Source organism: Cervus canadensis, chromosome 5 (assembly GCF_019320065.1).
Source record: "Cervus canadensis isolate Bull #8, Minnesota chromosome 5, ASM1932006v1, whole genome shotgun sequence".
NCBI lineage: Eukaryota > Metazoa > Chordata > Mammalia > Artiodactyla > Cervidae > Cervus > Cervus canadensis.
In genome coordinates, this window is record NC_057390.1 from 82272808 (window position 1) to 82298609 (window position 25802).

Consider the following 25802-nt stretch of genomic DNA (forward strand, 5'->3'; position numbering starts at 1 on the left):
CAGCCCTGTTCTAGAGCACTGTTTCTTTACTTGGTTTTTCTTCATCACCCCCTCTGGTGTGCTGCAGTCCATGGGGTCACAAAGGGTCCTCACAACTTAGCTACTGAACAACAATAACCCCTAAGGAGAACTTTTAGATGTTGCTTCTCCTAATCTCTTCTCTCCCATGAAATTTCTGTTTCTGTACTGTGGCCCTGGTAATATCTAAGATTTTCTCATTATTCTGTGCCAAGATCCAATTTTGCCCCCTGGGGCAGTATTTCCCTTATTGAAAGCACATGTTTTAGAGGACAGTGTCTTTGTAGGGTGTGAGGACCCAGAGTCCCTGAATCACCACAGGGAAAGCTGCTCCCCAATAAGAGTAAGAAACAAACCATTTTGGTAGAAGCCACTGGGATTTCAGAGTTTTCCCTAAAATTTACCCCAATATGCCAAATCCTAGATTTTACAAAAGCATCAATAAACCCAAAGAGATCTTACAGAATCCAAATTCAGGAATCTACATGGCTCAGTCTACATGTGATCTTAAAGTCTAACCATGTCCAACAGCCCGTAGCACCACCCCTTCATCTGGCTTTTGCTGCCAGCTTCCTATTCATGGCGTCTGTTCACCCCTCTGTGTCCTCATCACTCCCTTTGCTCTCTGTGCCTTGACAGACTTTCTCCTTCCAGACTCAGCTACAGTGCCACTTCCTCCAGGAAGCCCTACCAGCCTCCACTACTCCCAGATCCCATAAATGCTTTGGCCAAAATCAGAGCTGTTTCATGCACTAAGCATTACAGAGAAATAAACATTAGTAATACAAAACCAAAATGCTTGAGTGTGCTCTAAACGTAAGAGAGGAAATCAGAGTGGAAAGATGCAGAGATCTTAACCTGTAATGCTTAAAATATTTCACTTTTGCAAATTTTACAAAACACATGACCATGTAAACTCATTGCTAGGGTCCCTCCCTGGAGGAGGAAGTAAACCCTGCAAATGAGGAGTCGTGAGGCTTCACCCCCACAGGGTTTCCACAGAGAACTGAGGGCAAGTCTGTGAAAAACTTAGCAGTCTTTTGCCCTGGTCGTGGGAACTGTTAAAGTAATTCAACAAAATGAATACTTGTTGAATTATGTTCTAGACAGTGTGTGCTTAGCAAGTGTTTTCTTTATAACTGAATACTTGTTCAGGCACAACGAGTGAAAAAAATTAATATGTCGTTTTTAATAAGGTCGTAGATGCGTTGAGGGCCCAAAGAAACTTTTCCTCCCTGGGGACAAAGAGGGTGACGGGTGGAGGATTAGGGGGGTAGAGGGAAGCAATGGATGAAGGAAGGAAAGGGACTGGTTAGAAGCGAGTGGGAAAAAGACAGAACCGTAAGGAGCCTAGAGAGAGAGACAACACTAAGTACTTTACTCCCAGAAAGAACAAGTACGGAAAAGCAGGGCTGTGGGTACGTGAGCGACAAGGGTGGGGGGCGGGGCGGACAGGCTGGTCTGCCCCGCCCCCCAGCTAGTCCCTCCTTCCGCCCGTCGCCCCGCCCCCGCAAAAACCCAAACCGGTAACCTCTACCCGGCCGCCTCTCATTGGCTATGCAAATAAGCGAAGTCTGCCGGGACCAATAAGCCGCAGCCACGGCTTGGCGAGCGTCTTCCGGCCCACCCCTGCCGCCCCGCCCCTGTCGCCCCGCCCCGCGCTTACCTCGCGAGCCGAGGGCGGTACGAGGGGCGGTGGGGGTGCGGCGCGGTGCGGCGGTGAGGCGGAGGCTAGAGTGTGTGGCGGCGCGGGCGCTCAGCATGGCTCGCTTGGTGCTAGGTAGGCTTGGGCCTCCTCGTCCGGGAGGCCGGGGGGTGAGGTGAGGGGAACAGCTTGAGAGGCCCGCGGCCCGGGGAGCAAGCGGGCGCCTGGCCTTGCCCGGGCCCCGCGCTGGCTAAGAGGGTCGCGGGCCGGGTCCTCGCGGAGGATGCCGCAGAGGCAGCCCCGGGGGCGGTGGGGGAGCTCCGCGAGCTGAGACTGTCCTTGACCGGAGCTTCCCCCTCCCCCCCCCCCCCCGCGCTGGCTCTCCAGCAGACGCGTGGGGCGCGCGGGGAAGTGAGGGAGCCCTTGGCCGGGGGCGACCGCATCCCACCTGGGCGGAGGTGGGGAGTGGAGCGTGTGCGCGAGGGAGCCTCGAGGCTGGGCTCGAACCCGGGGAACTGGGGACAGCCCCGAGCCGGGGCCAAGTGCCGGACGCCGGGCTCTTGTGAAGGGGCGGGCGGATGTGAGCGAAGGCCAGGAGCTGCGATCGAGCCCCCTGAGACCGACTATGGCTCGTCCCTGACCGTGGCTGGGTATTGGGATTGGGGGGAGGGGGGCACCTGGAAGGGAGACCTTGTTCTGGGCCTCGAGTGTTCGGGGGAAGTCACGGGCTCCTCATACTGCAGCTTGCCCTCACCACCTGTCTTATGGAATTCCCACTTGTGAAAAACCTGAAATATCAAAACCCAGCCCTGAAATCGATCAGAAGTTTCCTTCAAAGGCAGCAGTACCTTCTTAAAGCGGGTTTCACGATGCAAGAGCGCTTTAGATGTGATTGAACTTTTCAGAACTAAGTCGAACCCAGACTAAGGTAAATGTCTTAGCGACTTCAATAGTGAGATGGAGGATCCCCTTCCTTCCCTTGGCCCTCTTGGTCCCAATCGAGGCGCTGTAACAGTGGGTACCTGAGCACGCTGGTCCAGAGAGCAAGGTTTGGGTCCCAGCCTCAGTCCCCCGAATCTACTAGCTGGGTGACTTGGGAGCTAGTTACTTAACCACTCTGGGCTTGTCCTCCCTAGCATTGTTCTCGGGATTAAGGAGTTTGTGTATATATATATATATCTAAAGAGAGAAAGCAAGATAGAAATATTTGCCCTATTACTGTAGGGAGAATAGATGAGGAGCGAAGAACTTAGTCTCTGTTTAGTTGCCTGCAAGTGAATTCAGGCAGGGCTCTGAAAGCGTCTATTTTAAGGTAGTCAGCCTTTTGGGGCCCCTCTCGGTTTCTAGATGACTTTTTTGAGACCATGTACTCTTGCTAGCAGGTGAGGTACAGAGAGGTTACTGATGTAGATTTATAGCATCCTTAATTATTGTTGAGGAATAATGGGAGGCCACAGATGGCAAAACCATCTGCTCACAAAGCTTCTAGACACTTGGATATTCCAGTTTCCCATTGGTGCTCATTATCAGTGAGTGGAATGACCATGTGAATTTTAGAAACAAATCATTATGGATCAACATTGACCTACTCTTATAATTTTAAGTGGGCTGAGGGTTTTTGTAGGGGCTAGTTACTGACTGCTGTTATTGCTGTTGGATTTTGTGCACCTTTTAATGCTTTTGGAGTAGCCTGTTTGATTTCCTTCTAACCCTACTAGGTCTTACTGCCTCTTAAAGAATTTACTTCTTGAACCTTAATCAAGACATTTCCATTGATAGCCATTAAAAGGGGGGGGGGTGCTTTTGTGAGATCCAGGCCACTTTATAGAAAGTTAGAAAAGTCCAGCAGCATTACTAGAGGGAAAAAAAAGCTGAAGTTTATGTTATACTGAGTGTCATTAGGCATGCCCATCTTCGTACCACATTCCTGAGATGAACAGTTGAACAAAAATCACTGTTTAATGAGTGAAACAGTCATTAAAACATCCTGTAATGACTCCAACCTGCTTGGAACAGCATGAAGAGGAGAGTGCCTTCTTCATTGCTCTTCCCGATTGACAGAAGAGAGGAACCTGATTCCCCTGCACAGTCTGTAGAACGCCCCTTCTGGGGTTTACTCCTGCAGGGTTCAGTCCTTTGGTTAAGATTTGGGGATGGGTACCTATTTCCTCTTTAGTTATGTGGCCTTAAGCAAGTTACCTTTTCTGTGTTTCCATTTCCTGGCCTGAAAATGGGCATGATGATACATACCATGTAGAGTAAATGAGTTAACGGTTCGTAGTGTCTTATAAGTGTTATTTTTAGTTGAGATGTCAATTTTTGGAGGCTAGTTGAACAGGTACATATATAAAAATGGTAGCCATACTCCATCCCCCTTGTAAGATTTTTTTTCTTAAGGAAATAATCAAATTTATTTGAGAATAAATAGAATTTTTAGCACTGGCCTCTTAATAGAAAAAAAAATATGGACACCATCAAATTATGTCAGTAGTGGATTAGGAACATGATACAGCCATTAAAAATGGTTACATGGGGGCTACTTATGTAGAAAATGTAACTTATTTTGAGTGAAAAAAGTTACAAAAGGGAATGTATAATAAGAGGACATTTATATAAAATTTTAAATCTCTGTATGATGTAGAAAGATGTCAGTTACAATATCTACCAAAATATTAATAATTCATTCTAGCAGGACTGTTGATAGTTTTTTTTTTTTCTTATTTTTGAAAATTTTGCAAGGAGCTCAAGGTATTGAATAAATAACAATTCATACAAATTTTTTTCTTTAGAGAAGATAAATATATTTTAAAAATCCATAGAAGATTTTCCAAGATCAGTTTTATTCTCAAGCTTACTGACAATTAGGATGGTCTCTACTTAGGTTCTTGATTTACTTGCTTTAGTGAATGTGTCCAATTCTAATCTTTTCTGCAGCAAAGATTATTAAGCAGTACCACCCAATAGAAATATAATGCTTAATTTATGTGGTAACTTAAAATTTTCTGGTAGCCACATTTAAAAGACAAAAAGTAGGTGAGATTAATTTTAATATATATTTATTTATCCAGTATATCTAAATTATCTCAAGAGGAAATCAATATCAAAAATACTAACGAGATAATTTGCTCTTTTCCTCTATCAAGTCTTTGCAATTCAGTATGCTTTTTACACCTCCAGCACGCCTCCCTTTGGGGGAGCCCCGTGTGGCTAGTGGCTGCTGTGTTGGCCTGCAGTTATAAAGGGAGCTTCTCTTTGGTTGGCCTAACCTCCGTCCACACTCACGGTTCCCCACCTCTTGAAATGGAAGAGGAGTTCATCCTGTGGCAAGATACCCCTCTCTCTGACTCTGGGTTTACTCCCTTCCTTGTAATTCAGGCATTTTGTTCCATTATTCCCTGTAGTAGCCTCTGCTGCTCCACATATTTCTTCCCTTCATGCTCAAATCACTTCCATCCTTGAAACCTTCCTTGTATCCCACATTGACTTGGTGTCTCCTGCTCTTTATAAGAAACCTGTTTAAAGAGATACTTATTATTTTCACCAGCTTGTTCCCTCCTGCTGTTTCCAACCTTGTGCAGCCTGACTGCTGCTTACTTTCACTTCTCTACCACGACCGCCGGGGGCCCCGGGGACCTCTCTGTCAATATATATCCAGTAGGCAGTTTTCAGTCTTGGCTACTTGACCTCCTGGTAGCCTTTGTTACTGTAGTTCATTTCATCTTTCCCTCGGTTTATGTGAAACCACTCTTCCTGATAATTCTCCTTCCCCTGTTCACATTGCAGCCAGAAGACTCTATAGAAAGCAAATCTGATCATACCCATTGCATGATAACCTTTAGTGGCATCACATCACTGTTAGTAGAGTTCACAGTGAAGTTCCTACAGTGTGGTAGAGTTCACGGTGAAGTTCTTACCATGCTAGTCATATATGTAATTCAGATGCAGTGTTCTCAAAACAGTGTAATTGTTATTCATGCCCATGGCGTACTGAACCTTTTTATCTTGAGTGCTGAAAAGACAACATGGTTTAATTGATAGAGCTTGAAAATAGAGATGCTCCACCAGTTTTAGGTGTGACTGTAGATGGGCCATTTGATCTCTATCTGCCCTTGTTTCCAAAATTAGGATGATTCCCACGTTCTAGTTAGTAGTGCTGTGAAAAATCAAGTGGATCCAATGTATTTGAAAGTGATTTGAAAGTTCAGAATGCCTTAGTAGGTGTAAGGTGGAGGATTGAGCAATAGAACAATTGACATCAGTATACACTCCTCAAAGAAGTTTACCATTGGATTATTTTAAAAGTTCCACATGAAATCTAAATCCTGTCTACAAAGTAAGCGTATGAAATTGTGACCTAGGTGGCATATGAGTAGCCAGAGAAAGAAATTATGTCCGCAAGGTGGCTAAACTGTTAATAATGCAGTAGACTGTCTGCCCTCCCTTTGTCAGTTGTTCACGTGAACATTCAGAGTTCATCCAGCAGTGCTTTTGAGTGCCTGATGATGTGCCATGGATAATGTTAGTAGCAAGAAAGATACTTAAAAAATCATTGTCCACACTCTCCGACATAAATCACAGCAAGATCCTCTATGACCCACCTCCCAGAATATTGGAAATAAAAGCAAAAATAAACAAATGGGATCTAATGAAACTTAAAAGCTTTTGCACTACAAAGGAAACTATAAGTAAGGTGAAAAGACAGCCGTCAGATTGGGAGAAAATAATAGCAAATGAAGAAACAGACAAAGGATTAATCTCAAAAATATACAAGCAACTCCTGAAGCTCAATTCCAGAAAAATAAATGACCCAATCAAAAAAATGGGCCAGAAGAACTAAACAGACATTTCTCCAAAGAAGACATACAGATGGCTAACAAACACATGAAAAGATGCTCAACATCACTCATTATTAGAGAAATGCAAATCAAAACCACAATGAGGTACCATTACACGCCAGTCAGGATGGCTGCTATCCAAAAGTCTACAGCAATAAATGCTGGAGAGGGTGTGGAGAAAAGGGAACCCTCTTACACTGTTGGTGGGAATGCAAACTAGTACAGCCACTATGGAGAACAGTGTGGAGATTCCTTTAAAAACTGGAAATAGAACTGCCAGTAGACCCAGCAATCCCACTTCTGGGCATACACACTGAGGAAAACCAGATCTGAAAGAGACACGTGCACCCCAGTTCATCGCAGCACTGTTTATAATAGCCAGGACATGGAAGCAACCTAGATGCCCATCAGCAGATGAATGGATAAGGAAGCTGTGGTACATATACACCATGGAAACATTACTCAGCCGTTAAAAAGAATTCATTTGAATCAGTCCTAATGAGATGGATGAAACTGGAGCCCATTATACAGAGTGAAGTAAGCCAGAAAGATAAAGAACATTACAGCATACTAACACATATATATGGAATTTAGAAAGATGGTAACGATAACCCTATATGCAAAACAGAAAAAGAGACACAGAAATACAGAACAGACTTTTGAACTCTGTGGGAGAAGGTGAGGGTGGGATGTTTCAAAAGAACAGCATGTATACTATCTATGGTGAAACAGATCCCCAGCCCAGGTGGGATGCATGAGACAAGTGCTCCGGCCTGGTGCACTGGGAAGACCCAGAGGAATCGGATGGAGAGGGAGGTGGGAGGGGGGATCGGGATGGGGAATAAGTGTAAATCTATGGCTGATGCATATCAATGTATGACAAAACCCACTGAAATGTTGTGAAGTAATTAGCCTCCAACTAATAAAAAAAAAAAAAAAAAAAAAATCATTGTCCTTAAGAGAGTCACAGTCTAGTCGAAGAGTCAAATAATTATTTTTCCCATCAAAAAGCTTTAATAAAGATAGCATGCTAATAATGCATCTGAATAATGCAAGAAATAGTGGGTGGATTATCCAGGGTTTCAGAGTTGAATGGAACGTCCCAGTTTTTCAGCACCCTTGCCCAGAAGATGGCAGTAATAGTCCTGCCTCATAGAGTGTGGTTGTACAGAATGAAGGTGTTAGCGTAGCGAAAGCACTAAGAATAGTATTTAAATCTGTTCCCAACACAGCTCAAGAGATGGGGGTGTGGGCCGTCTGCTCCCTTCTTGTTCAGCACTGTCCCAGAGAGAGTAAAATCCCAGGGGCTCCAAGAGTAGCCAGGCTGAAAGTGGGGGAGTGGAGGGAGGGGGTTAGGAGAGAGCTGACCCAGGCTGTCCTCTATGAACGGCCTTGGTTAGTTGAAAAGGACTTTTCCAGTCAGAGCATGAACCCTGCTGTTGATGGTATGTTTCTTGTCATTCCAGGTCTGATGAGCTGTACCCTCTTTATAACAGTTAATGGTCTGTATTCGTCTAGTGATGATGTAATTGAATTAACCCCCTCAAACTTCAACCGAGAAGTTATTCAGAGTGACAGTTTGTGGCTTGTAGAATTCTATGCTCCATGGTAAGTAATTATAAATTAGTTGTCGGTTATTTATGGTACTTTATAAAATTAGGAAAAATACTATACTATGTATAATAAAAATGTGATTTTATTTAGCCATCTTGTTTACCTAATTTACTGATTGTTTAAAAGAGGTAGAGGACACATCCAGGTAATGATAATGAAAAGAAATCTCATAATGGTAAAAAGTAACAGACATAACAGGGAAAGGGTTGATTGACTATTAAAGGGTGCAGAGTTTGAGTCAGTTACGAAAAAATGCTGGAAGTAGCTAATAGTTGCAAGAAAGAAGGAATTTTAGGAAGACGCACTTCCGGGGGAAAAAAGAAACCTTCTGCAGTGAAGATGTAGTTCCCTTTGAAATGAACAGTGCACGGTTTCATCCAGTTGACCCTTGAGCAGCACAGGTTACAACTGCACAAGTCAGTTAAACGTGGGCTTTTTTTTTCCCCAGCAAATTCGTACTCCATTGTTACACAGTTCACTGTGGTTGAGTCTGTGGATACAGGGGCTGACTATAAAGTTATATGTGGATTTTTGACTGCGGCGAGTGGGTCAGCAGCATCTGTAACTCTCATTATTCAAGGGTCATCTACACAGTCAAAATACACAGTATTGCACTGATCGTTTATATTGTTAAAATACTTAATGAAAACCAAACCGAAGCCCCAACAAATAGACATGTAGAAACAGATCAATGCAGTCGGTGCAGAATAGGCGTGAGACTGTCACTGCTACAAACTGCGGGTGCCAAGTGTCTGAGAGGAGATGGAGCACCACCAGCAGTATCTGCAGGTGAGCTGTGTGCTGACTTGAGGTCCAGAGGGCGGGTAGTGAGTGGAACTCTTACAGACTGTCCTTGAGCCGGCTCTTTTTAGGGAATGCCTGATGAAAGGTTTTCCTTTATTGCTTTTCAGTGTTTTCTTTGGAAAAAGAAAACAGTTTTAGAAATGGAGTACCAGTTCAGTGTAGCAAATCATGGTAAAATCCTTTACTTTAAAAGTTTGTTACCACATTATGAAAATACTATTCATCTTAATGCCTTTTTTTTAATTCCTTTTGTTTTTTCTTTGTTATCCAAATAAGAATTCTTTATAGGTTCGTTCATTCATTTTAATAAAGGTACAAATGGCAGTTGTACAGGCTTCATATTGTTGAATGCCTTTGTATGCAGCTTTTACAAGTTTGATATTTTTTGTCATTTATGGCATTAGTAATTTACCTTGTTTTGGGGGAGCTGCAGTATATGAAAATATACTTCATTTCAAAACAAAACCAGTCAGCATGCTTGAGAAGATTCTGGATCAAGTAGTTAATTATTATTGTTAACTGGCAAAATTGTGCTTCATAGTGTCCTGGATGAGAGAATGTCTCATTAGAGAGTGTGCTTTTAACCTCTCGGTGTGTTTGAACTTTGGCAGCTTGGCCAAGACTATGAGTTCCTCCTTAGAATAAAGGCTTTACATGCATAGAATAAAAGCTATGGGATCACAAAGGAAACCTGAAATAATGGAAAAAGATTATTAAACTATCAAAGTAAATCTTGATATGGTTTTGTAGTCCTCATTTACAGGGACTATAAATACCAAGGTCCAGCAGTAGATTTTAACAGCTAGCTATCATAATTCTGAAATAGTGATGAACATAAATGATGTTGAAAGATACTTGCACCAACAATAGTGGTGGTGAGAAAATAGCTGTGATTTTTATTTTTGACAGAGTCACAAGTACTAACCCACTATGATATGTTTTTACTGTTTATAATTGAAAGAAATCCTAAATTTTAATTATAGGTTAATGAAAATAGAGGATTTTCTCCCCATCAAAGCTTACAGAGCCCTTAAGTTTTGTCCATTAGCCCTTTGGGGATCCGTGGACCCCAGTGAAAAACCCCTGAGTTATAGGTGTGCTGCTATATTTATATTTGTGGCATTTTGATCTGTCTTTACATTGCTTAACATTGAAATTACAGGGTGTATGTACTCTGACAATCTCTGATTTAAGTTCTTCCTTCATTAGAATAAATTGAAATTAAAGAGGCACAAAGTCCTATAAAATTTTGACTCGTAGATTTCAAAGTAGCTTACCTGAATAGCAAAATATACTGTGTAGGTAGTGGGTAGAAGCAGCATTTCAGGGCACTTTGCTGAAAGATCTTGACTTCTAAACTATTGGATTATGCTTAGGCCCCCATGGAAGGTGATGTTACATACTGACTAAGAGCGTGGGATCTGGAGTCAGGAAGACCTGTCGGGCAGCTCCGTCACTGGGTGACACTGGAGCTTCTCAGGCTCTGTTTCATCATCTGTAGAATGAAAATGACCACAAGGCCTGCCTGCAGGGTGGCTGTGCTGATGAAATGAAATCCTGTGTGAAGAATGTGCTTCATGGTGCTGGCACGTGTCATTGGCTCATTAGGTGCTTAGAGACCTAATTAGAAGAAAATTGACTTCCTTTAAAAAAGGAAAAAGTCACCTGTAGTTAAACTACCTATGCTGTCTTCATACATGGGTATTATTATACAGTGATGAAAATAATACAGCTGCCTATAACCTGGATGACTGATACACACATAATAGGTTTCTGTATATATAATTTTTTTAAAGCACTTGTCTGTGTGCTACATTTCACAGTAATTTTTTTCCAAGTACTAGTACCTAAAAGATGAAGAATAGTTTTCCTTGTATTGTGTGTCTCTGTCTCACTCCCCTAGTTCTTTTATCACCACCTTGTGGTGTCAGAGCTTTTCACTCCTTAGCCTTACTTGAGATTCCATGTGCATTTTAACTCCACAAGCTGCCGTGGGAGCTATAGAACATTAAGACGCAGGCCCCACAGGGCCCCACAGGCCCCTCATCTATGAAATGAAAGTTCTGGACTATATCAGGGCTATCAAACCTTAACAGATTGAAGAATCACTAGTGGGACTTATTAAAGACAGGTTCCTGAACCCCTTCTCTGGGAACTCTGATTCCTTGGGGGCCTCAGAATCTGCATTTTGCTTGGCATAGAACTCAGACCACACTTGAGGCACACTCAGCAAGGTAAACACTGATGTTCCCCCTCAGGGATGGAGTTACAAATGATAGTATTTGTTTAAACTGTTTAAATACAATTTAACTCAGCAGTAATTCGGAAGGTTTTTATTATGATTAAAAAAAAAAAAGGATCGTAGTGAAATCACAACAGCGAGCTCCTTCTGGTCGCCGATCATGTCTTTTTTTAGTGCTGTTCTCCCTGCAAGCCCCTACCCCCAGTCCATGGCACTCAGGAGACCATTGGGGAGTGTTCCTCGAAGTGGAATCAAAGACTGACTGTTTCCTTGTGTTTTCATCCCCTGCAAGGTGTGGCCACTGCCAGAGGTTAACACCAGAATGGAAGAAAGCAGCAACTGCCTTGAAAGTGAGTTTCTGGGATGTTCATGTCCATGTTCACCTGTGTATGTTGAAATAAGTTTAAGCAAATGGGCTTAATGTACAAATAGACGGTCAGTTTGCATGTTGAAACCCAGTACTCTAGTTCTGCTTCCAAGATTATGTAGGGAACAAGGGGATACTGTACATTCTAATTTTTGTCTTGTCTATTTTTGTTAATTCTATTTCCCAGTGAAGTGGCATAATTGTGCTTAGTCGGGCTATTTCTGGGAGCTGCTGGGTTTCCTCACAGGCTGACTTGCCTGTTGTCCAGCCCTCCATTTAGGATTGATTTCCCAGGCTACAGCTGTCATCAATCCTGTTGGCAAATGGAACCCTGCCCTTTATTATCTTGTCTCTGAGTTTGCATCATCAGATGATGGGTTCTTGTGGAGTCTGCTCTGGTTGAAAGAAAAACAGGTATTCCTTCTTTGTTTCCAGGATGTTGTCAAAGTTGGTGCAGTTGATGCGGACAAACATCAGTCCCTGGGGGGTCAGTATGGTGTTCAGGGATTTCCTACCATTAAGATTTTTGGATCCAACAAAAACAAACCAGAAGATTATCAGGGTAAGAACTTTTCCTAATTACTTCATGCCCTTGGTTGGAATTCTAATGTGAGTGGGTAGGACCAGATAGAGAACTTGGGATTCTGTAACCTGTTGGCCCTGCTGCCTGCAAGTTTCTCACCTGCCTTGTGCCTGGATTTCCTGATCTGTGATTCCTACATCTTCTGAGTTGCTCAGAGATTAAACGTGTCAAACAGGTGAAAGGTTTTTTTTATTATTATTGTTTATGCTAGCTTAGACCACATGGCCTTAGCAATGATAGAGTGGTGATGTTTTGTGCTTTCCTTTTTCTCATTAGCTTTTTTAAAAAAAACACTAGTTATTCAATATTTTACCTGGAGAAGGAAATGACAACCCACCCCAGTATTCTTGCCTGGGGAATCCGGTGGACAGAGGAACCTCATGGGCTACACTCCACGGGGTCCCAAAGAGTAGACTACAACTTAGCAACTAAATAACAAGATACTTTACTCGTTACTTACTATTTAATAAGTTTCTATAATTATATAGTATTTTTAAAGATCTGCAAGTGTTTTCTTGCTCCAGTTGCTCATCCCTTCACTGTTAGGAGTTCGAGTATAAGAGTGGGAAAAGAAAGTCCTGTAATTGGAAAGTCAGTTTGAACTGTTGATATTACTGTGGAGTGTTTTGCCCATGAATCTTTAAGTCTTGTAAACATATATAATATTTGAATTATTAAAGCTATCATTTAGTCTTTTAAACTGTTAATAATGAAGAAGTCCTGCATGTTCTCCTTTTTATAGATGAGGGAGTTGTATCTGCTGTGAGTTACTGAAGCAGCTGGAGAGGACTCTGGCTCCAGACTCTCAAGACTAAATGTTACTTTAGTCAGCTGTTCTTTTAGAGTTGCCTGTTATTTAAGATGTCATAAAATAGGTATCATATTGAAGATAGCTCTAAAGTTCCATAAAACAAAGTTTCGTTTTTCTTAGTAAACACCTGCTTTTCTGCTTTGGAATATAATTTTTTAATTTTGCTAATTTGTGAAAATTGAATGTTTAGAGCAGGGGTTAGCATTTGGTCTGCTGCTTATTTTTGTAGATAAGTTTTCAAAACAGTCATGCTTTTTCACTGGTGTTGTCTATGGCTACTTCCACAGTAAAGACAGCAGAGTCAAGTGGTTACTACAAGCAGTGTGGCCTGCAAAGCCAAAAATAATGACTGTTGGATCTTCTGCAGGAAGAATTTGCTCGCCTTTGGTCTAGAATGAGAAAACCCTCTCTTTTTCCCTAGTGTGTTTCTTGATTTAGTGTACTTCCAGGTAGAGATTGTTGGGAGGGGCACTGACTCAGAAAGCGGGGTGTCTGCAGTAGATAAGGAGCAGAAGGCTGTTTTTGTGTTGAGGTCTGCCTGCCTGCCTATCTTAGGAAGTGACATGCTTGGTCACTACATCTCAGCCAGGATGTAGTAGACGATGATCTGAGCACACTCTGAGTACTGCTGTGCTGTCTTTTCTTTCTAATGTCAGGTCTGAAGTGTTCTCAGAAGGTTTTATCTCTTCCTGGGCAGTTTGATTAGAAAACTCTAATAAAAAAGAAAGAAAAAACTTTCTGAAGAGATTTTATTAGTTTTGCCTTTGAACTCTGATAATCTCAAGGCATATATTGTCCATTTTCTTCTGAGTAAATCAGGAGTCTCCTGACTTGTTCTTGAGCACATAGCTTTTGGTAAATTTCCCAAGGCTATTGTCACTGTTTTAAATACAGGGCTTGAAATTAAGAGCAAGTTTAGCTACAGAACCTCAAGCCCAGAATAACTGTTTTAAACAAGGTAGAAGGAAGTGGGTTGCTTTCCAGTTTCTTAGCTTCAGATGCCTCATATCCCCTTTGTCCAGTCTTTTCTGTCCATTAATCTCATTTAAATAGTTTTTTCCATTCCCCTCATTTGGTACTTTGTGTTTAGAAATTTATCCTACTCTGTTAACTAGATAACCTTTTTCATCTGTGTACATGTTACACATTCAGTAGACATTGCGGTGAACTGTTCTCAATAGTAGATGGTATTTATGGGTGAACAGAATGTCCTTGTTAACACTAATAACCTAAAACTGAAGAAGAGGAATTAGTTTTCCCAGTGTAAAGTTTAAGCAGGAAATACATCCTAGAAGAAACTGGTCCTGTCTTAAAGACAGTCGAGTTGTTAGGTCTGTTTGAACACCGGATGAAGCTGACAGACATGTCTGTTCCAGTCTTTAGCTAGCATCAGATGTAGACACCCAGGCTGCCCACTGCTCTTCATCTGATGGCTGTGTCTCCCTGCAGGTGGCAGAACTGGCGAGGCCATTGTGGACGCTGCGCTCAGTGCTCTGCGCCAGCTTGTGAAAGACCGCCTTGGCGGCCGGGGCAGTGGCTACAGTTCTGGAAAACAAGTAAGGCTCTGTATAATGTCAGTTTTTAACGTGTGTCATGATTTTGAAGCCTGATTGTAAACTTGGCATGAAAGTGAAAGTCGCTCAGTCGTGTCAACTCTTTGTGAGCCCACGCGCTAGTCCATGGAATTCCCCAGGCCAGAATACTGGAGTGGGTAGCCTGTCCCTTCTCCAGGGGATCTTCCCAGCCCAAGGATCGAACCCAGGTCTCCCGCATTGCAGGCGGATTCTTTACCAGCTGAGCCACCAGGGAAACTCTGTAAAGAAGATAAGTATTTTTAAAAGTGTTTTAAATTGGTGGACTTTGAGTTTAAAAAAATAATAATAATAAGAGGAGGTTGAGTCAAGCGACTACAGAGGGAGTCAGAGCTGCTCGTGCGGCCCCCTGAGGTCCCTGCTCCTAGCCAGTCAGTCCTGGGGCGTCCGCCGCAGCTGAGCTGCAGGCCAAGAACCAGGCCCCGAAGTGGCTTCCTTGGCCCCGGGCCTAAGTAGAAGGGTTTGGGAGACAGCGAGAGAGGAAGAGCTTCAGGCCCTGGAAGCTGAACTCTGGCCTCCATGATGTTTATAGTTCCAAAGTAGTGAGAGGGAGATATACTCTTGTCCAGGTCAATTTAGGGCAAACACAGATGAAATTTGGATGGCCTCTTGGCCTGTGTCTGTGGCAGTCAGGCTGAAATCCCTGGACGTTTTTATTCATACATAATTGGATAGAGAGCCCAGGTGGTGCTCGTGGTAAAGAATGCCTGCCAGTGCAGGAGCCACAAGAGATGTTGGTTTAATCCCTAAGTCAGGAAGATATCCTGGAGTGGGAAATGGCAACCCACTCCAGTATTCTTGCCTGGAAAATCCCATGGACAGAGAGGCAAGCCTGCTGGGCTACAGTCCATGGGGCCAGAAAGAGTCAGACACAACTGAGCATGCGTGCACACACACACACACACACACACACACACACACACAGAGTTGGATAGGGAAGAAGATTCCTGTTCTATAGATGGATATATTAGATCTCCTTGTATGAATTGTGGATTTTAACCATGATGTACTTAGGTTTTTGTGAAAAGGCATTGAATTCCTGATACATGCAGGCACACCTCATTGTATTGCACTTCTCAAATCTTTGTATTTTTTACAAAGTAAAGATTTGTGGCAACCCTGCATCAAGCAAGTCTCTTGGTGCCATTTTTTCAATAGTGTTTGCTCACCCTGTCACATTTTGGTAATTCTTGCAGTATTTCAAAAGTTTTTTATTAATTATGGTGATCTATGATCTGTGATCTTTGATACTACTATTACAAAGAAATTATGACTCACTATAGACTCAAATGAGGGTTAGCATTTTTTAGCACTAACATTTTTGAATTGAGTTATTTATTGTCTTTTAGACATAGTGCTATTGCACACTGAATAGACTACAGTACAAAAATTATAGGCTACAATATAGTGTGAACATAACTTTTATGTGTACCAGGAAACCCAAGAAATTCATGAGTTGCTTTATTGCGATGCTTGCTTTACTGTAGTTTGGAACCAAACCAACAGTATCTCCACGGTCTGCCTGCACACATAATAAAACGGCCCTTCACTCCTAGGAGACCAGTAAGAGTAGCTTCTTTATACAGACTTAGCTTACCAGAGATTTCGTGCCTTTTATCTCAAACTTAATACGTTTAATGAGCACAGGTTGCCTTTCCAACACTGATGGCTTTTGGCCCAGGCAACAGAAAGCATTATATCAATTCTGACTGCTTTGCAGGTTTAGTATTAAAGAAAATGCTTTGAAAAGATAAAAGGGTTAACTGTTGTTTTTAGCTTTCTCAAGTAGTAAGTAGGGACTTTATCTGAACTGTAGGTATCTAGGATGAACCAGCATGGTTCTGAATGAGAAGTGTTAGTAAGGTGGTTCTGTGAGCCACACTGGAGTTTCTCTTAATGAAGGTAGCAAAAGTAGAGTTCAGATTTATGTTACATGTGATACTGACTGTACTGGTAATTCTTTGAAAGTAAATACTGTTTGCCAAGTAAAAAGAATAATAATACTAAGGAATGTTCCCTATCTGAGTAAAATAGTTTTCACCTGAAAGAATTCAAAACTTTGTTAAGATGTAGAATTGATTATTGCTATATGTATATTTAGAATGGTGATAGTGTTCTTTTTGGCCAAGTTGTAACCTAAGGTTTAATGTCACAAATGACAGGGCAGAGGTGACAGTTCAAGTAAGAAGGACGTGATTGAGCTGACGGACGACAGCTTTGACAAGAATGTCCTTGACAGTGAAGATGTTTGGATGGTTGAGTTTTATGCTCCCTGGTGTGGACACTGCAAAAAGTAAGTGCTTTGTACCAGGTACTTTTTAAAGTCACAGTGCGTTTAGTCTGTTCACCTGGCTCACTTCTGAAGAGCTGAATCAGGTCATAGGTGATCCCAAATATGTTCTCCCCCAAAGTTCTGGCTCTAAGTGAATGTGAAACCTCAGCCATTTGTGCGGAGTGTTTCTTCTGTCATGTTTTCAGAGATGAGCAGGGAGCTGGCATCCAGGTTTGGGAGGGGCATGATGCATGAAGGATGGGGAAGTGAATGTGGGAGGGTGGGGCGTCATAGCTTTCATAAAGCTGCACACGAAGTGTTTCCCAAGTGTGATTTTACTGGACTGGATGGAAATGTGCGCAGCAGTTAAAAGTATGTGTGCCTAGAGTTGGCATACCCTTTTAAAGTGCAGGGTGTTTTCTGTAGCCTAGAGCCAGAATGGGCCGCAGCCGCTACAGAGGTAAAAGAGCAAACGAAAGGCAAAGTGAAACTCGCAGCTGTGGATGCCACCGTGAACCAGGTTCTCGCCAGCCGATACGGGGTGAGTGTGCTTGGGAGGCTGCTTTCAACTGTCACTCCATCGCGTACTCCTGGCCTCCCTAGGAGCTGGGAGAGGAGTTAAGCCGTTTTGTAATGGAGAAATGAACTCATTCACTATCTTAACTAGTAAATCTGGGACTTAAGACTGTTGAGGTTTCTTGGTTTTGCTTTCAGCATTGCACTGCCTATGGGCTTAATGTGAGTCCAGTCTTTCCCAGGTTACTCAGTACTTTTGTCCTTTCAGATGGGGAAAACTTGTCTTATAAATTCCAGCTTTTCATAACTTTCAGTACAAAAGTAATTGCACTATAAGCAAAAGGTACCTTAGCTTCATTAAAATTGAATACAGCTTTTGAAGTTGGTCCCTTTGTTCTCAAGCACATATATTACTGTATTGATGTATGTCCAGCGTTTGAATAAGATTTGACTAAGCCTGGCAGTGAGACTGTTAATATCCCCTGACTGACAAACCTCTGCATGCTGCCCCTTAGACACTGATGCAGGCTAGGGAGTGTTTTTGTTACGTTAAATTACCTATAAAGTAGTTTTAGCCATAAAGATCATCTTATTTATTATTAAATATTAATTTGATTTCTACTCTGATATTTTATTTTGGGGGCTTCCCTGGTAGCTCAGTGGTAAAGAATTCACCTGCCAATGCAGGAGATGTGGGTTTGACCCCTGGGTTGGAAAGATCTCCTGGAGGAGGAAATGACAATCTACTCTAGTTTTGCCTGGGAAATACCACAGAGGAGCCCAGTGGGCTACAGTCCATGGGGGTTGCAAAGAATCAGACATGACTTAGCAACAAACAACAACAAAATTTTAATTTTTAATAGATTAGGGGATTCCCTACAATCAAGATATTTCAGAAAGGCGAGTCTCCTGTGGATTACGATGGGGGACGCACGAGATCCGACATTGTTTCCCGGGCCCTCGATCTGTTTTCTGATAATGCCCCACCTCCTGAGCTGCTTGAGGTAAACCTCTTCATCACCTGTAGTAAGGACAGCTTTTCCAGTCTGATGAAAGACAACATTGAAGCAATAAAGACATTTTCTGTCTTTGCCAGTTAGCTCTTTCTCTTTTTTAAATTGATCTCTTTAGAGTGTTTTTGTACTTTCAGATGGGGAAAACTTGCCTTATAAATTGCAGCTTTTCTCTGATTTTGTCTTCAGTACGAAAGTAATTGCACTGCAAGCAAAAGATACCTTAGCATCATTGAAATTGAATCCAGTCTTTAATTTTAATCATTCTCAAAATAACAGCTAGCATTTATTGAGCACCTGGCCATGTGATGAACACTGTTCCTTTATGTAGATTTTTCTCATTTAATTCTCATATGAACACTTGGAGGTGGATACCGTTTCTATCTCCATTTTACATATGGGAGAGGCAAAGAAAGCCTCAAATCCATGAGAATATATAATACATGTTAATGTCTTTCTTACCTGTCTAAACAACTAAATGTCAGAGCAAGACTGTGCCCAGGCATCCTGATTTCAGAGACCATGTTTGCATACAAATGGCTCACCCCCACCGCAGATAGATGGCTAAGAGATAAAAACGGAATCCTCGTTCATGTTTCTATAGTGCATACAGGAAGTATTATTTGGGAAGAGCCTTATCTAGCTCTTGAATTACTTTGCTCTCCTAAAATAAGCATGACGATACCCAGTCTCTGTTCAAGCGGACCTGTGGGTTCTGTGTCACATGGCCTTCCAACACCCCTTGTGTTCTGGGCCCCGCAGATTATCAACGAGGACATTGCCAAGAAGACGTGTGAGGAGCATCAGCTCTGTGTCGTGGCCGTGCTGCCCCACATTCTTGACACGGGTATGGCCAATGGGGGCTTGCTCTCCGTTAGTTCTGTGCTGCCTGCTCTGAGAACACTTAATAGATGGAATTACTTTACCAACTCCTTTCTTTTTACCTGTAAAATCTTTGTTTAAATCAGGAGCTGCAGGCAGAAATTCTTACTTGGAAGTTCTTCTGAAGTTGGCGGACAAATACAAGAAGAAAATGTGGGGGTGAGTTAACGAACCTGTCTCAGGATCATTTGGGAAGGAGACTGTAGTGCTGCTTGAAAGTGTTTCCCTCAGTGTTTCCTATAGTCTGTGTTCCTCTGCTCACTTTGGTGTGTTTTTTGTTGTTGTTGTTGTCAGTTGCTAAGTAGCATCCAACTCTGATCCCATGGACTGCAGTACGCCAATCTTCCCTGTCCTTCTGCCATCTCCCAGAGTTTGCTCAAACTCATGGCTATTGAGTCAGTGATGCCATCCAACCATCTCATCCTCTGTCATCCCCTTCTCCTCCTGCTTTCAGTCTTTCCCACCATCAGGTTCTTTTCAGTGAGTCAGCTCTTCACATTAGGTGGCCAGGGTATTGGAGCTTCAGCTTCAGCATCAGTCCTTCCAGTGATATTTCAGGGTTGATTTCCTTTAGGATTGGCTGGTTTGATCTCCTTGCTGTCCACGCACCACAGTTTGAAAGTATCAGTTCTTTGGCACTCAGCCTTCTTTTAGTCCAGCTCTCACATCTGCATGACTACTGGAAAAAAACATAGCTTTGATAATATGGACCTTTGTCAGTGAAGTGGTATCTCTTTTTTTTTTAATATGTTGTCTAAGTTTGTCATAGTTTTCCTTCCAAAGAGCAAGCGTCCTTTAATTTCATGGCTGAAGTCACATTTCACAGTGATTTTGGAGCCCAAGAAGATAAAATCTGTCACTGTTTCCACTTTGAAGTGATGGGACCAGATGCCATGATCTTAGTTTTTTGAATATTGAGTTTCAAGGTAGCATTTTCCCTCTTCTCTTTTACCCTCATGAAGAGGCTCTTTGGTTCCTCTTCACTTTCTGCCATTAAGAGTGGTATCTTAGATATCTGCCTGTCTAATGTTGTTGATACTTCTCCTTGCAATCTTGATTCCATCTTGGGATTCATCTAGCCAGCATTTCACATGATATACTCTGTATTTAAGTTAAAGAAGCAGAATGACAATATACAGCCTTGACGTACTCCTTTCCTAATTCTGAACCAGTCCTTTGTTCCATGTCTTGTCCTCACTATTGCTTCTTACCTGCATACAAGTTTCTCAGGAGGCAGGTAAGGTGATCTGGTATTCCCATCTCTTTAAGAATTTTCCACAGTTTGTTGTGATCCACACAAAGGCTTTAGCGTAGTCAGTGAAGCAGAAGTAGATTTTTTTCCAGAAGTCCCTTGCTTTTTCTATGATCCAGCAGGTGTTGGCAATTTGATCTCTGGTTCTTCTGCCTTTTCTAAATCCAGCTTGTATATCTGGAAGTTCTCGGTTCATGTACTGCTGAAGTCTGCCTTTGAAGGATTTTGAACATGATGTTGCTGGCATGTGAAATGAGCACAGTTGTATGATGATTTGAACATTCTTTGTCATTGCCTTTTTTGGGGTTTGGAATGAAAACTGACCTTTTCCAGTCCTGTGGCCACTGCTGAGTTTTCCAAATTTGCTGGCATATTAAGTGCATCACTTTCACAGCATCATCTTTTAGGATTTGCAATAGCTTAGCTGGAATTCCATCATCTCCACTAGCTTTGTTCATAGTGATGCTTCCTAAGGCCCACTTGACTTCAGGATGTCTGGCTCTAGATGAGTGACCAAACCCTTGTGGTTATCCAGGTCATTAAAGTTTTGTATAGTTCTTCTATGTATTCTTGCCACATTGTCTTCATTCTGTTAAGTCCTTGCTGTTTCTGTCCTTTATTGAGCCCATCCTTGTATGAAATGTTCCCTTGGTATCTCCAGTTTTCTTCAAGAGATCTTTCGTCTTTCCCATTCTATTGTTTTCCTCTATTCCTTTGCAGTGTTCACTTAGGGAGGCTTTTTATCTCCCCCTTGCTAGTCTCTGGAACTCTGTGTTCAGTTGGGTTGTCTTTCCCTTTCTTCCTTGTCTTTCGTTTTGCTTCTTTTCTCAGCTATTTGTAAAGTCTCCTGAGACAATCTCTTGGCCTTCTTGCATTTCTTTTTCTTAGGGATGGTCTTGGTCATCGCCTTCTGTACAGTATTATACAGTACCTCCATCCATAATTCTTCCGGCACTCTGTCTACCACATCTAATCTCTTGAATCTGTTCATCACCTCCACTGTATAATCATAAGTGATTTGATTTAGATCATAGCCGAATGGCCTGGTGGTTTTCCCTACTTCAATTTAAGTCTGAATTTTGTAATAAGGAGCTCATAATCTGAGCCAGTCCCCTCCGGTCTTGTTTTTGCTGACTGTATAGAGCTTCTCCATCTTCGGCTGCAAAGAAGATGATCAGTCTGATTTAGGTGTTGACTATCTGGTGATGTCCATGTGTAGAGTTGTCTCTTGTGTTGTTGGAATGGGGTGTTTGCCATGACCATTGTGTTCTCCTGACAAAACTGTTCGCCTTTGCCCTGCTTCAGTTTGTACTTCAAGGCCAGACTTGGCTGTTACTCCAGATATCTCTTGACTTCCTACTTTTGCATTCCAATCCCTGTGATGAAAAGGACATCTTTTTTGGGTGTTAGTTCTAGAAGGTTTTGTAGGTCTTTGTAGAACTGGTCCACTTCAGCTTCTTTGGCATTAGTGGTTAGGGCATAGACTTGGATTACTGTGATGTTGAATGATTTGCCTTGGAAATGAACCGACATCATTCTGTTCTGTTTGAGATTGCATCCAAGTACTGCATTTTGAACTCTATTGTTGACTATGAGGGCTACTCCATTTCTTCTAAGGGATCCTTGCCTATAGTAGTAGATATAATGGTCATCTGAATTAAATTCACCCATTCCAGTCCATTTTAGTTCACTGATTCCTAAGATGGTCGATGTTCTATCTTGCCATATCCTGCTTGACCGCATCCAGTTTACCTTGATTCATGGACCTAACACTCCAGGTGCCTATGCAATATTGTTCTTTATAGCATCAGACTTTACTTTCACCACCAGACACATCCACAACTGAGTGTTGTTTCCACTTTGGCCCAGCCTCTTCATTCCTTCTGGAGCTATTTCTCCACTCATCCCTCGTAGCATATTGGACTCCTGCTGACCTGAGGGGCTCATCTTCCGGTGTTTTTTTAATATATAAAAATAATTACCACCTAGGAAGAAACAAATCAATGCAAGTATCTTATTTATACCACAGTACACTTTTTCTTATAAGAATTATGTTCTAATGGTGGTTGGAGTCCTCAGCTAGTAAGCAAAAACAATTAGTAACAGAGCTGAATTCTAGCACAACCTTGAAGGCTAGATAAAGACAGAAATAGAGGCCTGTTTCTTTACCCTCTTCTGAGCACGCGCCGGACATTGGCAAATGTTCAGAACAAAGCTTGTCTCTTGTTTCCACTGTTTAATCTTTCTGCTCTATGTGCTCCGTCTCCGCTGTGGGTACAGGTCTCACACAGGCCTTTCACCGCCTCTGTTAGTTTAGCGTGTGCACGCAGGAGGCCGTGTGCCCAGGTTCCTTGCTCTTCATCCATGTATGAGTAGAGGGAGCTGACAGTGCGCAGCCTTCTCATTGCAGTGGCTTTCTTGTTGGGGAGCATGAGCCCTAGGGACGTGGGCTTCAGTGGGTGCAGCCTGGAACTCAGCAGTTGTGACAACGGGCTTAGTTGCTCCACAGCATGTGGTATCTTCCCGTACCAGGATTGAATCTGTGTCCCCTGCGTTGGCAGGCAGATTCTTATCTACTGTGCTACCCAGGAAGTCTGGTTGAGCATTTTTTACATGTGTGAATTATGACATAGCCTTAACTTTTTAAAAAAAAATGTTGTTACATGCCCGAAGAACACTAATAACCCCAAATGATACTGATAGGATTTCAGATAACAGAATTCATCAGGTTTATTGAACAGTATTTTGGGGACTGGGAGGAGAAACAGTCCTGTAGGTAGACCAGTCCATTTAGGGCTAGGGTGTAGGAAACAGGAGAGGAACCGAGGTTACTTAGGAGCACATCTGGAACATGTTATTTAAAAAATTCATCTTTAGTTTTTTATTTTTTTCTATACCCATCTCATTCCGTAAATGATTTGATGTGTAATCTTTTGTTCTTTAATTAATGTCTACTAATCGGGTTCTAATTAATTCAAAAGGGATCTTTACCCTAAAAATCAATTTGCTTTTCTAGGTGGCTGTGGACAGAAGCTGGAGCCCAATCTGAGCTAGAGAATGCGCTGGGGATCGGCGGGTTTGGATACCCTGCTATGGCAGCTATTAACGCACGCAAGATGAAATTTGCTCTCCTAAAGGGATCGTTCAGTGAGCAAGGCATTAATGAGTTTCTCAGGTAACTTCTTCCTTCTTTGAGTTGTTTTTGTTTTGTCAAAATGTTTACTTGATTCTTTTGTGGTAATGGTTCCAAACTAGATTATTCTAGAGTATGCAGTAAGTTGAGTAATTTTCTGTTTCACATTTCGGAGAATAAATGTTCATACATTAGAGCTTTGGAGTCATCTTCCTGTGCAATGGAAGTGTTTTACTCAGCAAGTGATCCTACCACTTTTCTCCTCTCGGGCCCCTTTGCCATCCTGTGCACTTGGCATTGAGCCATCCTGGTGTACCAGCCTGCGTGCGTCTGGTACAGGTACACGCAGGGTCTGCCTGCCTCTGCTGGAACCCTCTGTTCTGCCCATATAGCGGTTCAGGGAATGGTGGGAAAGTGACTCCCTGGCCCAGAACATGGAGAGTGGCCGCATTGAGAAACCTTCTTGGGCTCTAAAGTTAGTGTGGAATTTTGTTAATCAAGTATTATTGTTGGTCTAGCCCATGTTCTAGATCTACTTTGATCGTTTTTTACTTACTTAACTTGTTTTTTGGCAAGATATGTTTGCCCTGTTTTTCAAATTACTGGTAGTAACTGGCTTTATCTGCTGCCAAAACTTTCCTCAAGAATTCCATTATATTGTTACACAGTGACCTTGTTGTCCCTGATGGAAAAGATAGTTCGTGAAGTACTTCTCAGGAGCAAAGAGTTGTTTCTTCACTGGCGCCAACCGTCCGTTGTTAACACACATCTTCTCATCTTCCCCTCAGGGAGCTGTCTTTTGGGCGTGGATCTACAGCCCCTGTAGGCGGCGGGGCTTTCCCTGCCATCAGCACCAGGGAGCCTTGGGATGGCAAGGACGGCGAGGTGAGTCCTGAGGGCAGCTGAGCCGTGAGCAGGACCCCGGGCTTCGGTCCTGCCTCTGCCTTTCCCGACCCATCTTCGCTGCTTGTGACCCAAGACCTCTCCCTCAGACCTGAACCTTGATGTGAGCCTAGCCCTGAAGTGTCGGTTTCTCGGGCCTGTAGGCCCTTCATCCCATCCTCCCTGCCATCAGGTGCAGCACTGGATGTTCGTGAGCAAGACAGCCAGAGAAATTCACTGAGGTTGCTTTCCTCCTAGCCCTCAAGTGAACATTTAACCTGGAATTCAGTAACTTTGAGAGAAGTGCAAAATTCAGGCTTTGAAATTAAATATATTCCAGTACATTTCTGCCCATCCTCCTCAAAGGACAGGTTAAATCACTGTTAGTTTTTGCTCTGTATTGATAGGCAGGGTTAAAAGCAGGAGCTGGGGGAGCAGAAGCTGTTGTGCTCAGAGCACCGCTAGAAGTGTACTGCTCTGTGAAGTGAGACCTCAGACTTCAGGGACCCTGTGGTTCTGCATAGACCCTGCAGGGCCTGACCATGTGAAGTGAGACATCAGACTTCAGGGTTGCCCTGCCTATGGCTCTGTGTAGACCCTGCAGGGCCTGACTGTGGTTTTCTGTCCCACAGCTTCCCGTGGAAGACGACATTGACCTGAGTGACGTGGAGCTGGATGACCTGGAGAAGGATGAGTTGTGAGAGGCTCCGCAAAGACTTCAGCTTTCTTTTCTTGGGAGCAGATTTTCCTGCAGTGAAGGAACGTCCTTTCCAGTCTGAGGAACCTACCAGTGGCCTTTTTAACCGAGAAGTAACCCTTGACTGGTCATTTGAAAACACTGCAACAGTGAACTTTTGCGTCTCAAGAAAACAATGAAAAATTCTATGAATTGTCGTAGCCAGTGAAATGAGTTGTATCCTGTCAAGTAATATTTTGAAGAAAACTGATGGGCTGTTGAAGCATTTTTCCCTCCCTCTGACTTGCTGCTTGGATGTTCTTGGAGGCTGTTTCTTACATACAAGTTTTTTAATGTGATCCTTTTCATTTGAATATTAATAGCTTTTTTCCATTAAAGAATAAAACAATATTTTGGACAATGCCAATAAACGTATGAAATCAGTGTCCACATGGTAAATTCAGAGTGCGGTATTCAGCCCGTACATTAATATTGTGAAGGGACGACCTTGACGTTTGTCCTCCCTGTAACCTGTGGCTCACGTGACACCGTCTGGATGCCTGCTGCCGCACAGGTCTTACCTGTGACCCACAGGCCGGGGTCCAGTTGTAAATGTGAAAGGTAAAGCAAGTTTATATAGAAGGATGAGAAAGAGTGTGGATCGT

At 42.7% G+C, this 25802-nt stretch overlaps 1 protein-coding gene across 1 annotated transcript; it reads left to right on the top strand.

The window, feature by feature from the left end:
• The first annotated feature begins 1650 nt into the window (after positions 1-1650).
• PDIA6 (protein disulfide isomerase family A member 6) lies at positions 1651-25564 on the top strand. Its single transcript, XM_043469359.1, has 13 exons — positions 1651-1798; positions 7965-8106; positions 11451-11508; positions 11961-12087; positions 14369-14475; positions 16674-16804; positions 17210-17324; positions 18163-18303; positions 19075-19159; positions 19281-19353; positions 23463-23621; positions 24368-24464; positions 25094-25564. Exons 1-13 carry the CDS (start codon positions 1780-1782, stop codon positions 25160-25162), a joined length of 1323 nt encoding a protein of 440 aa, XP_043325294.1. The 5' UTR covers positions 1651-1779; the 3' UTR covers positions 25163-25564.
• The last annotated feature ends 238 nt before the right edge of the window (positions 25565-25802 follow it).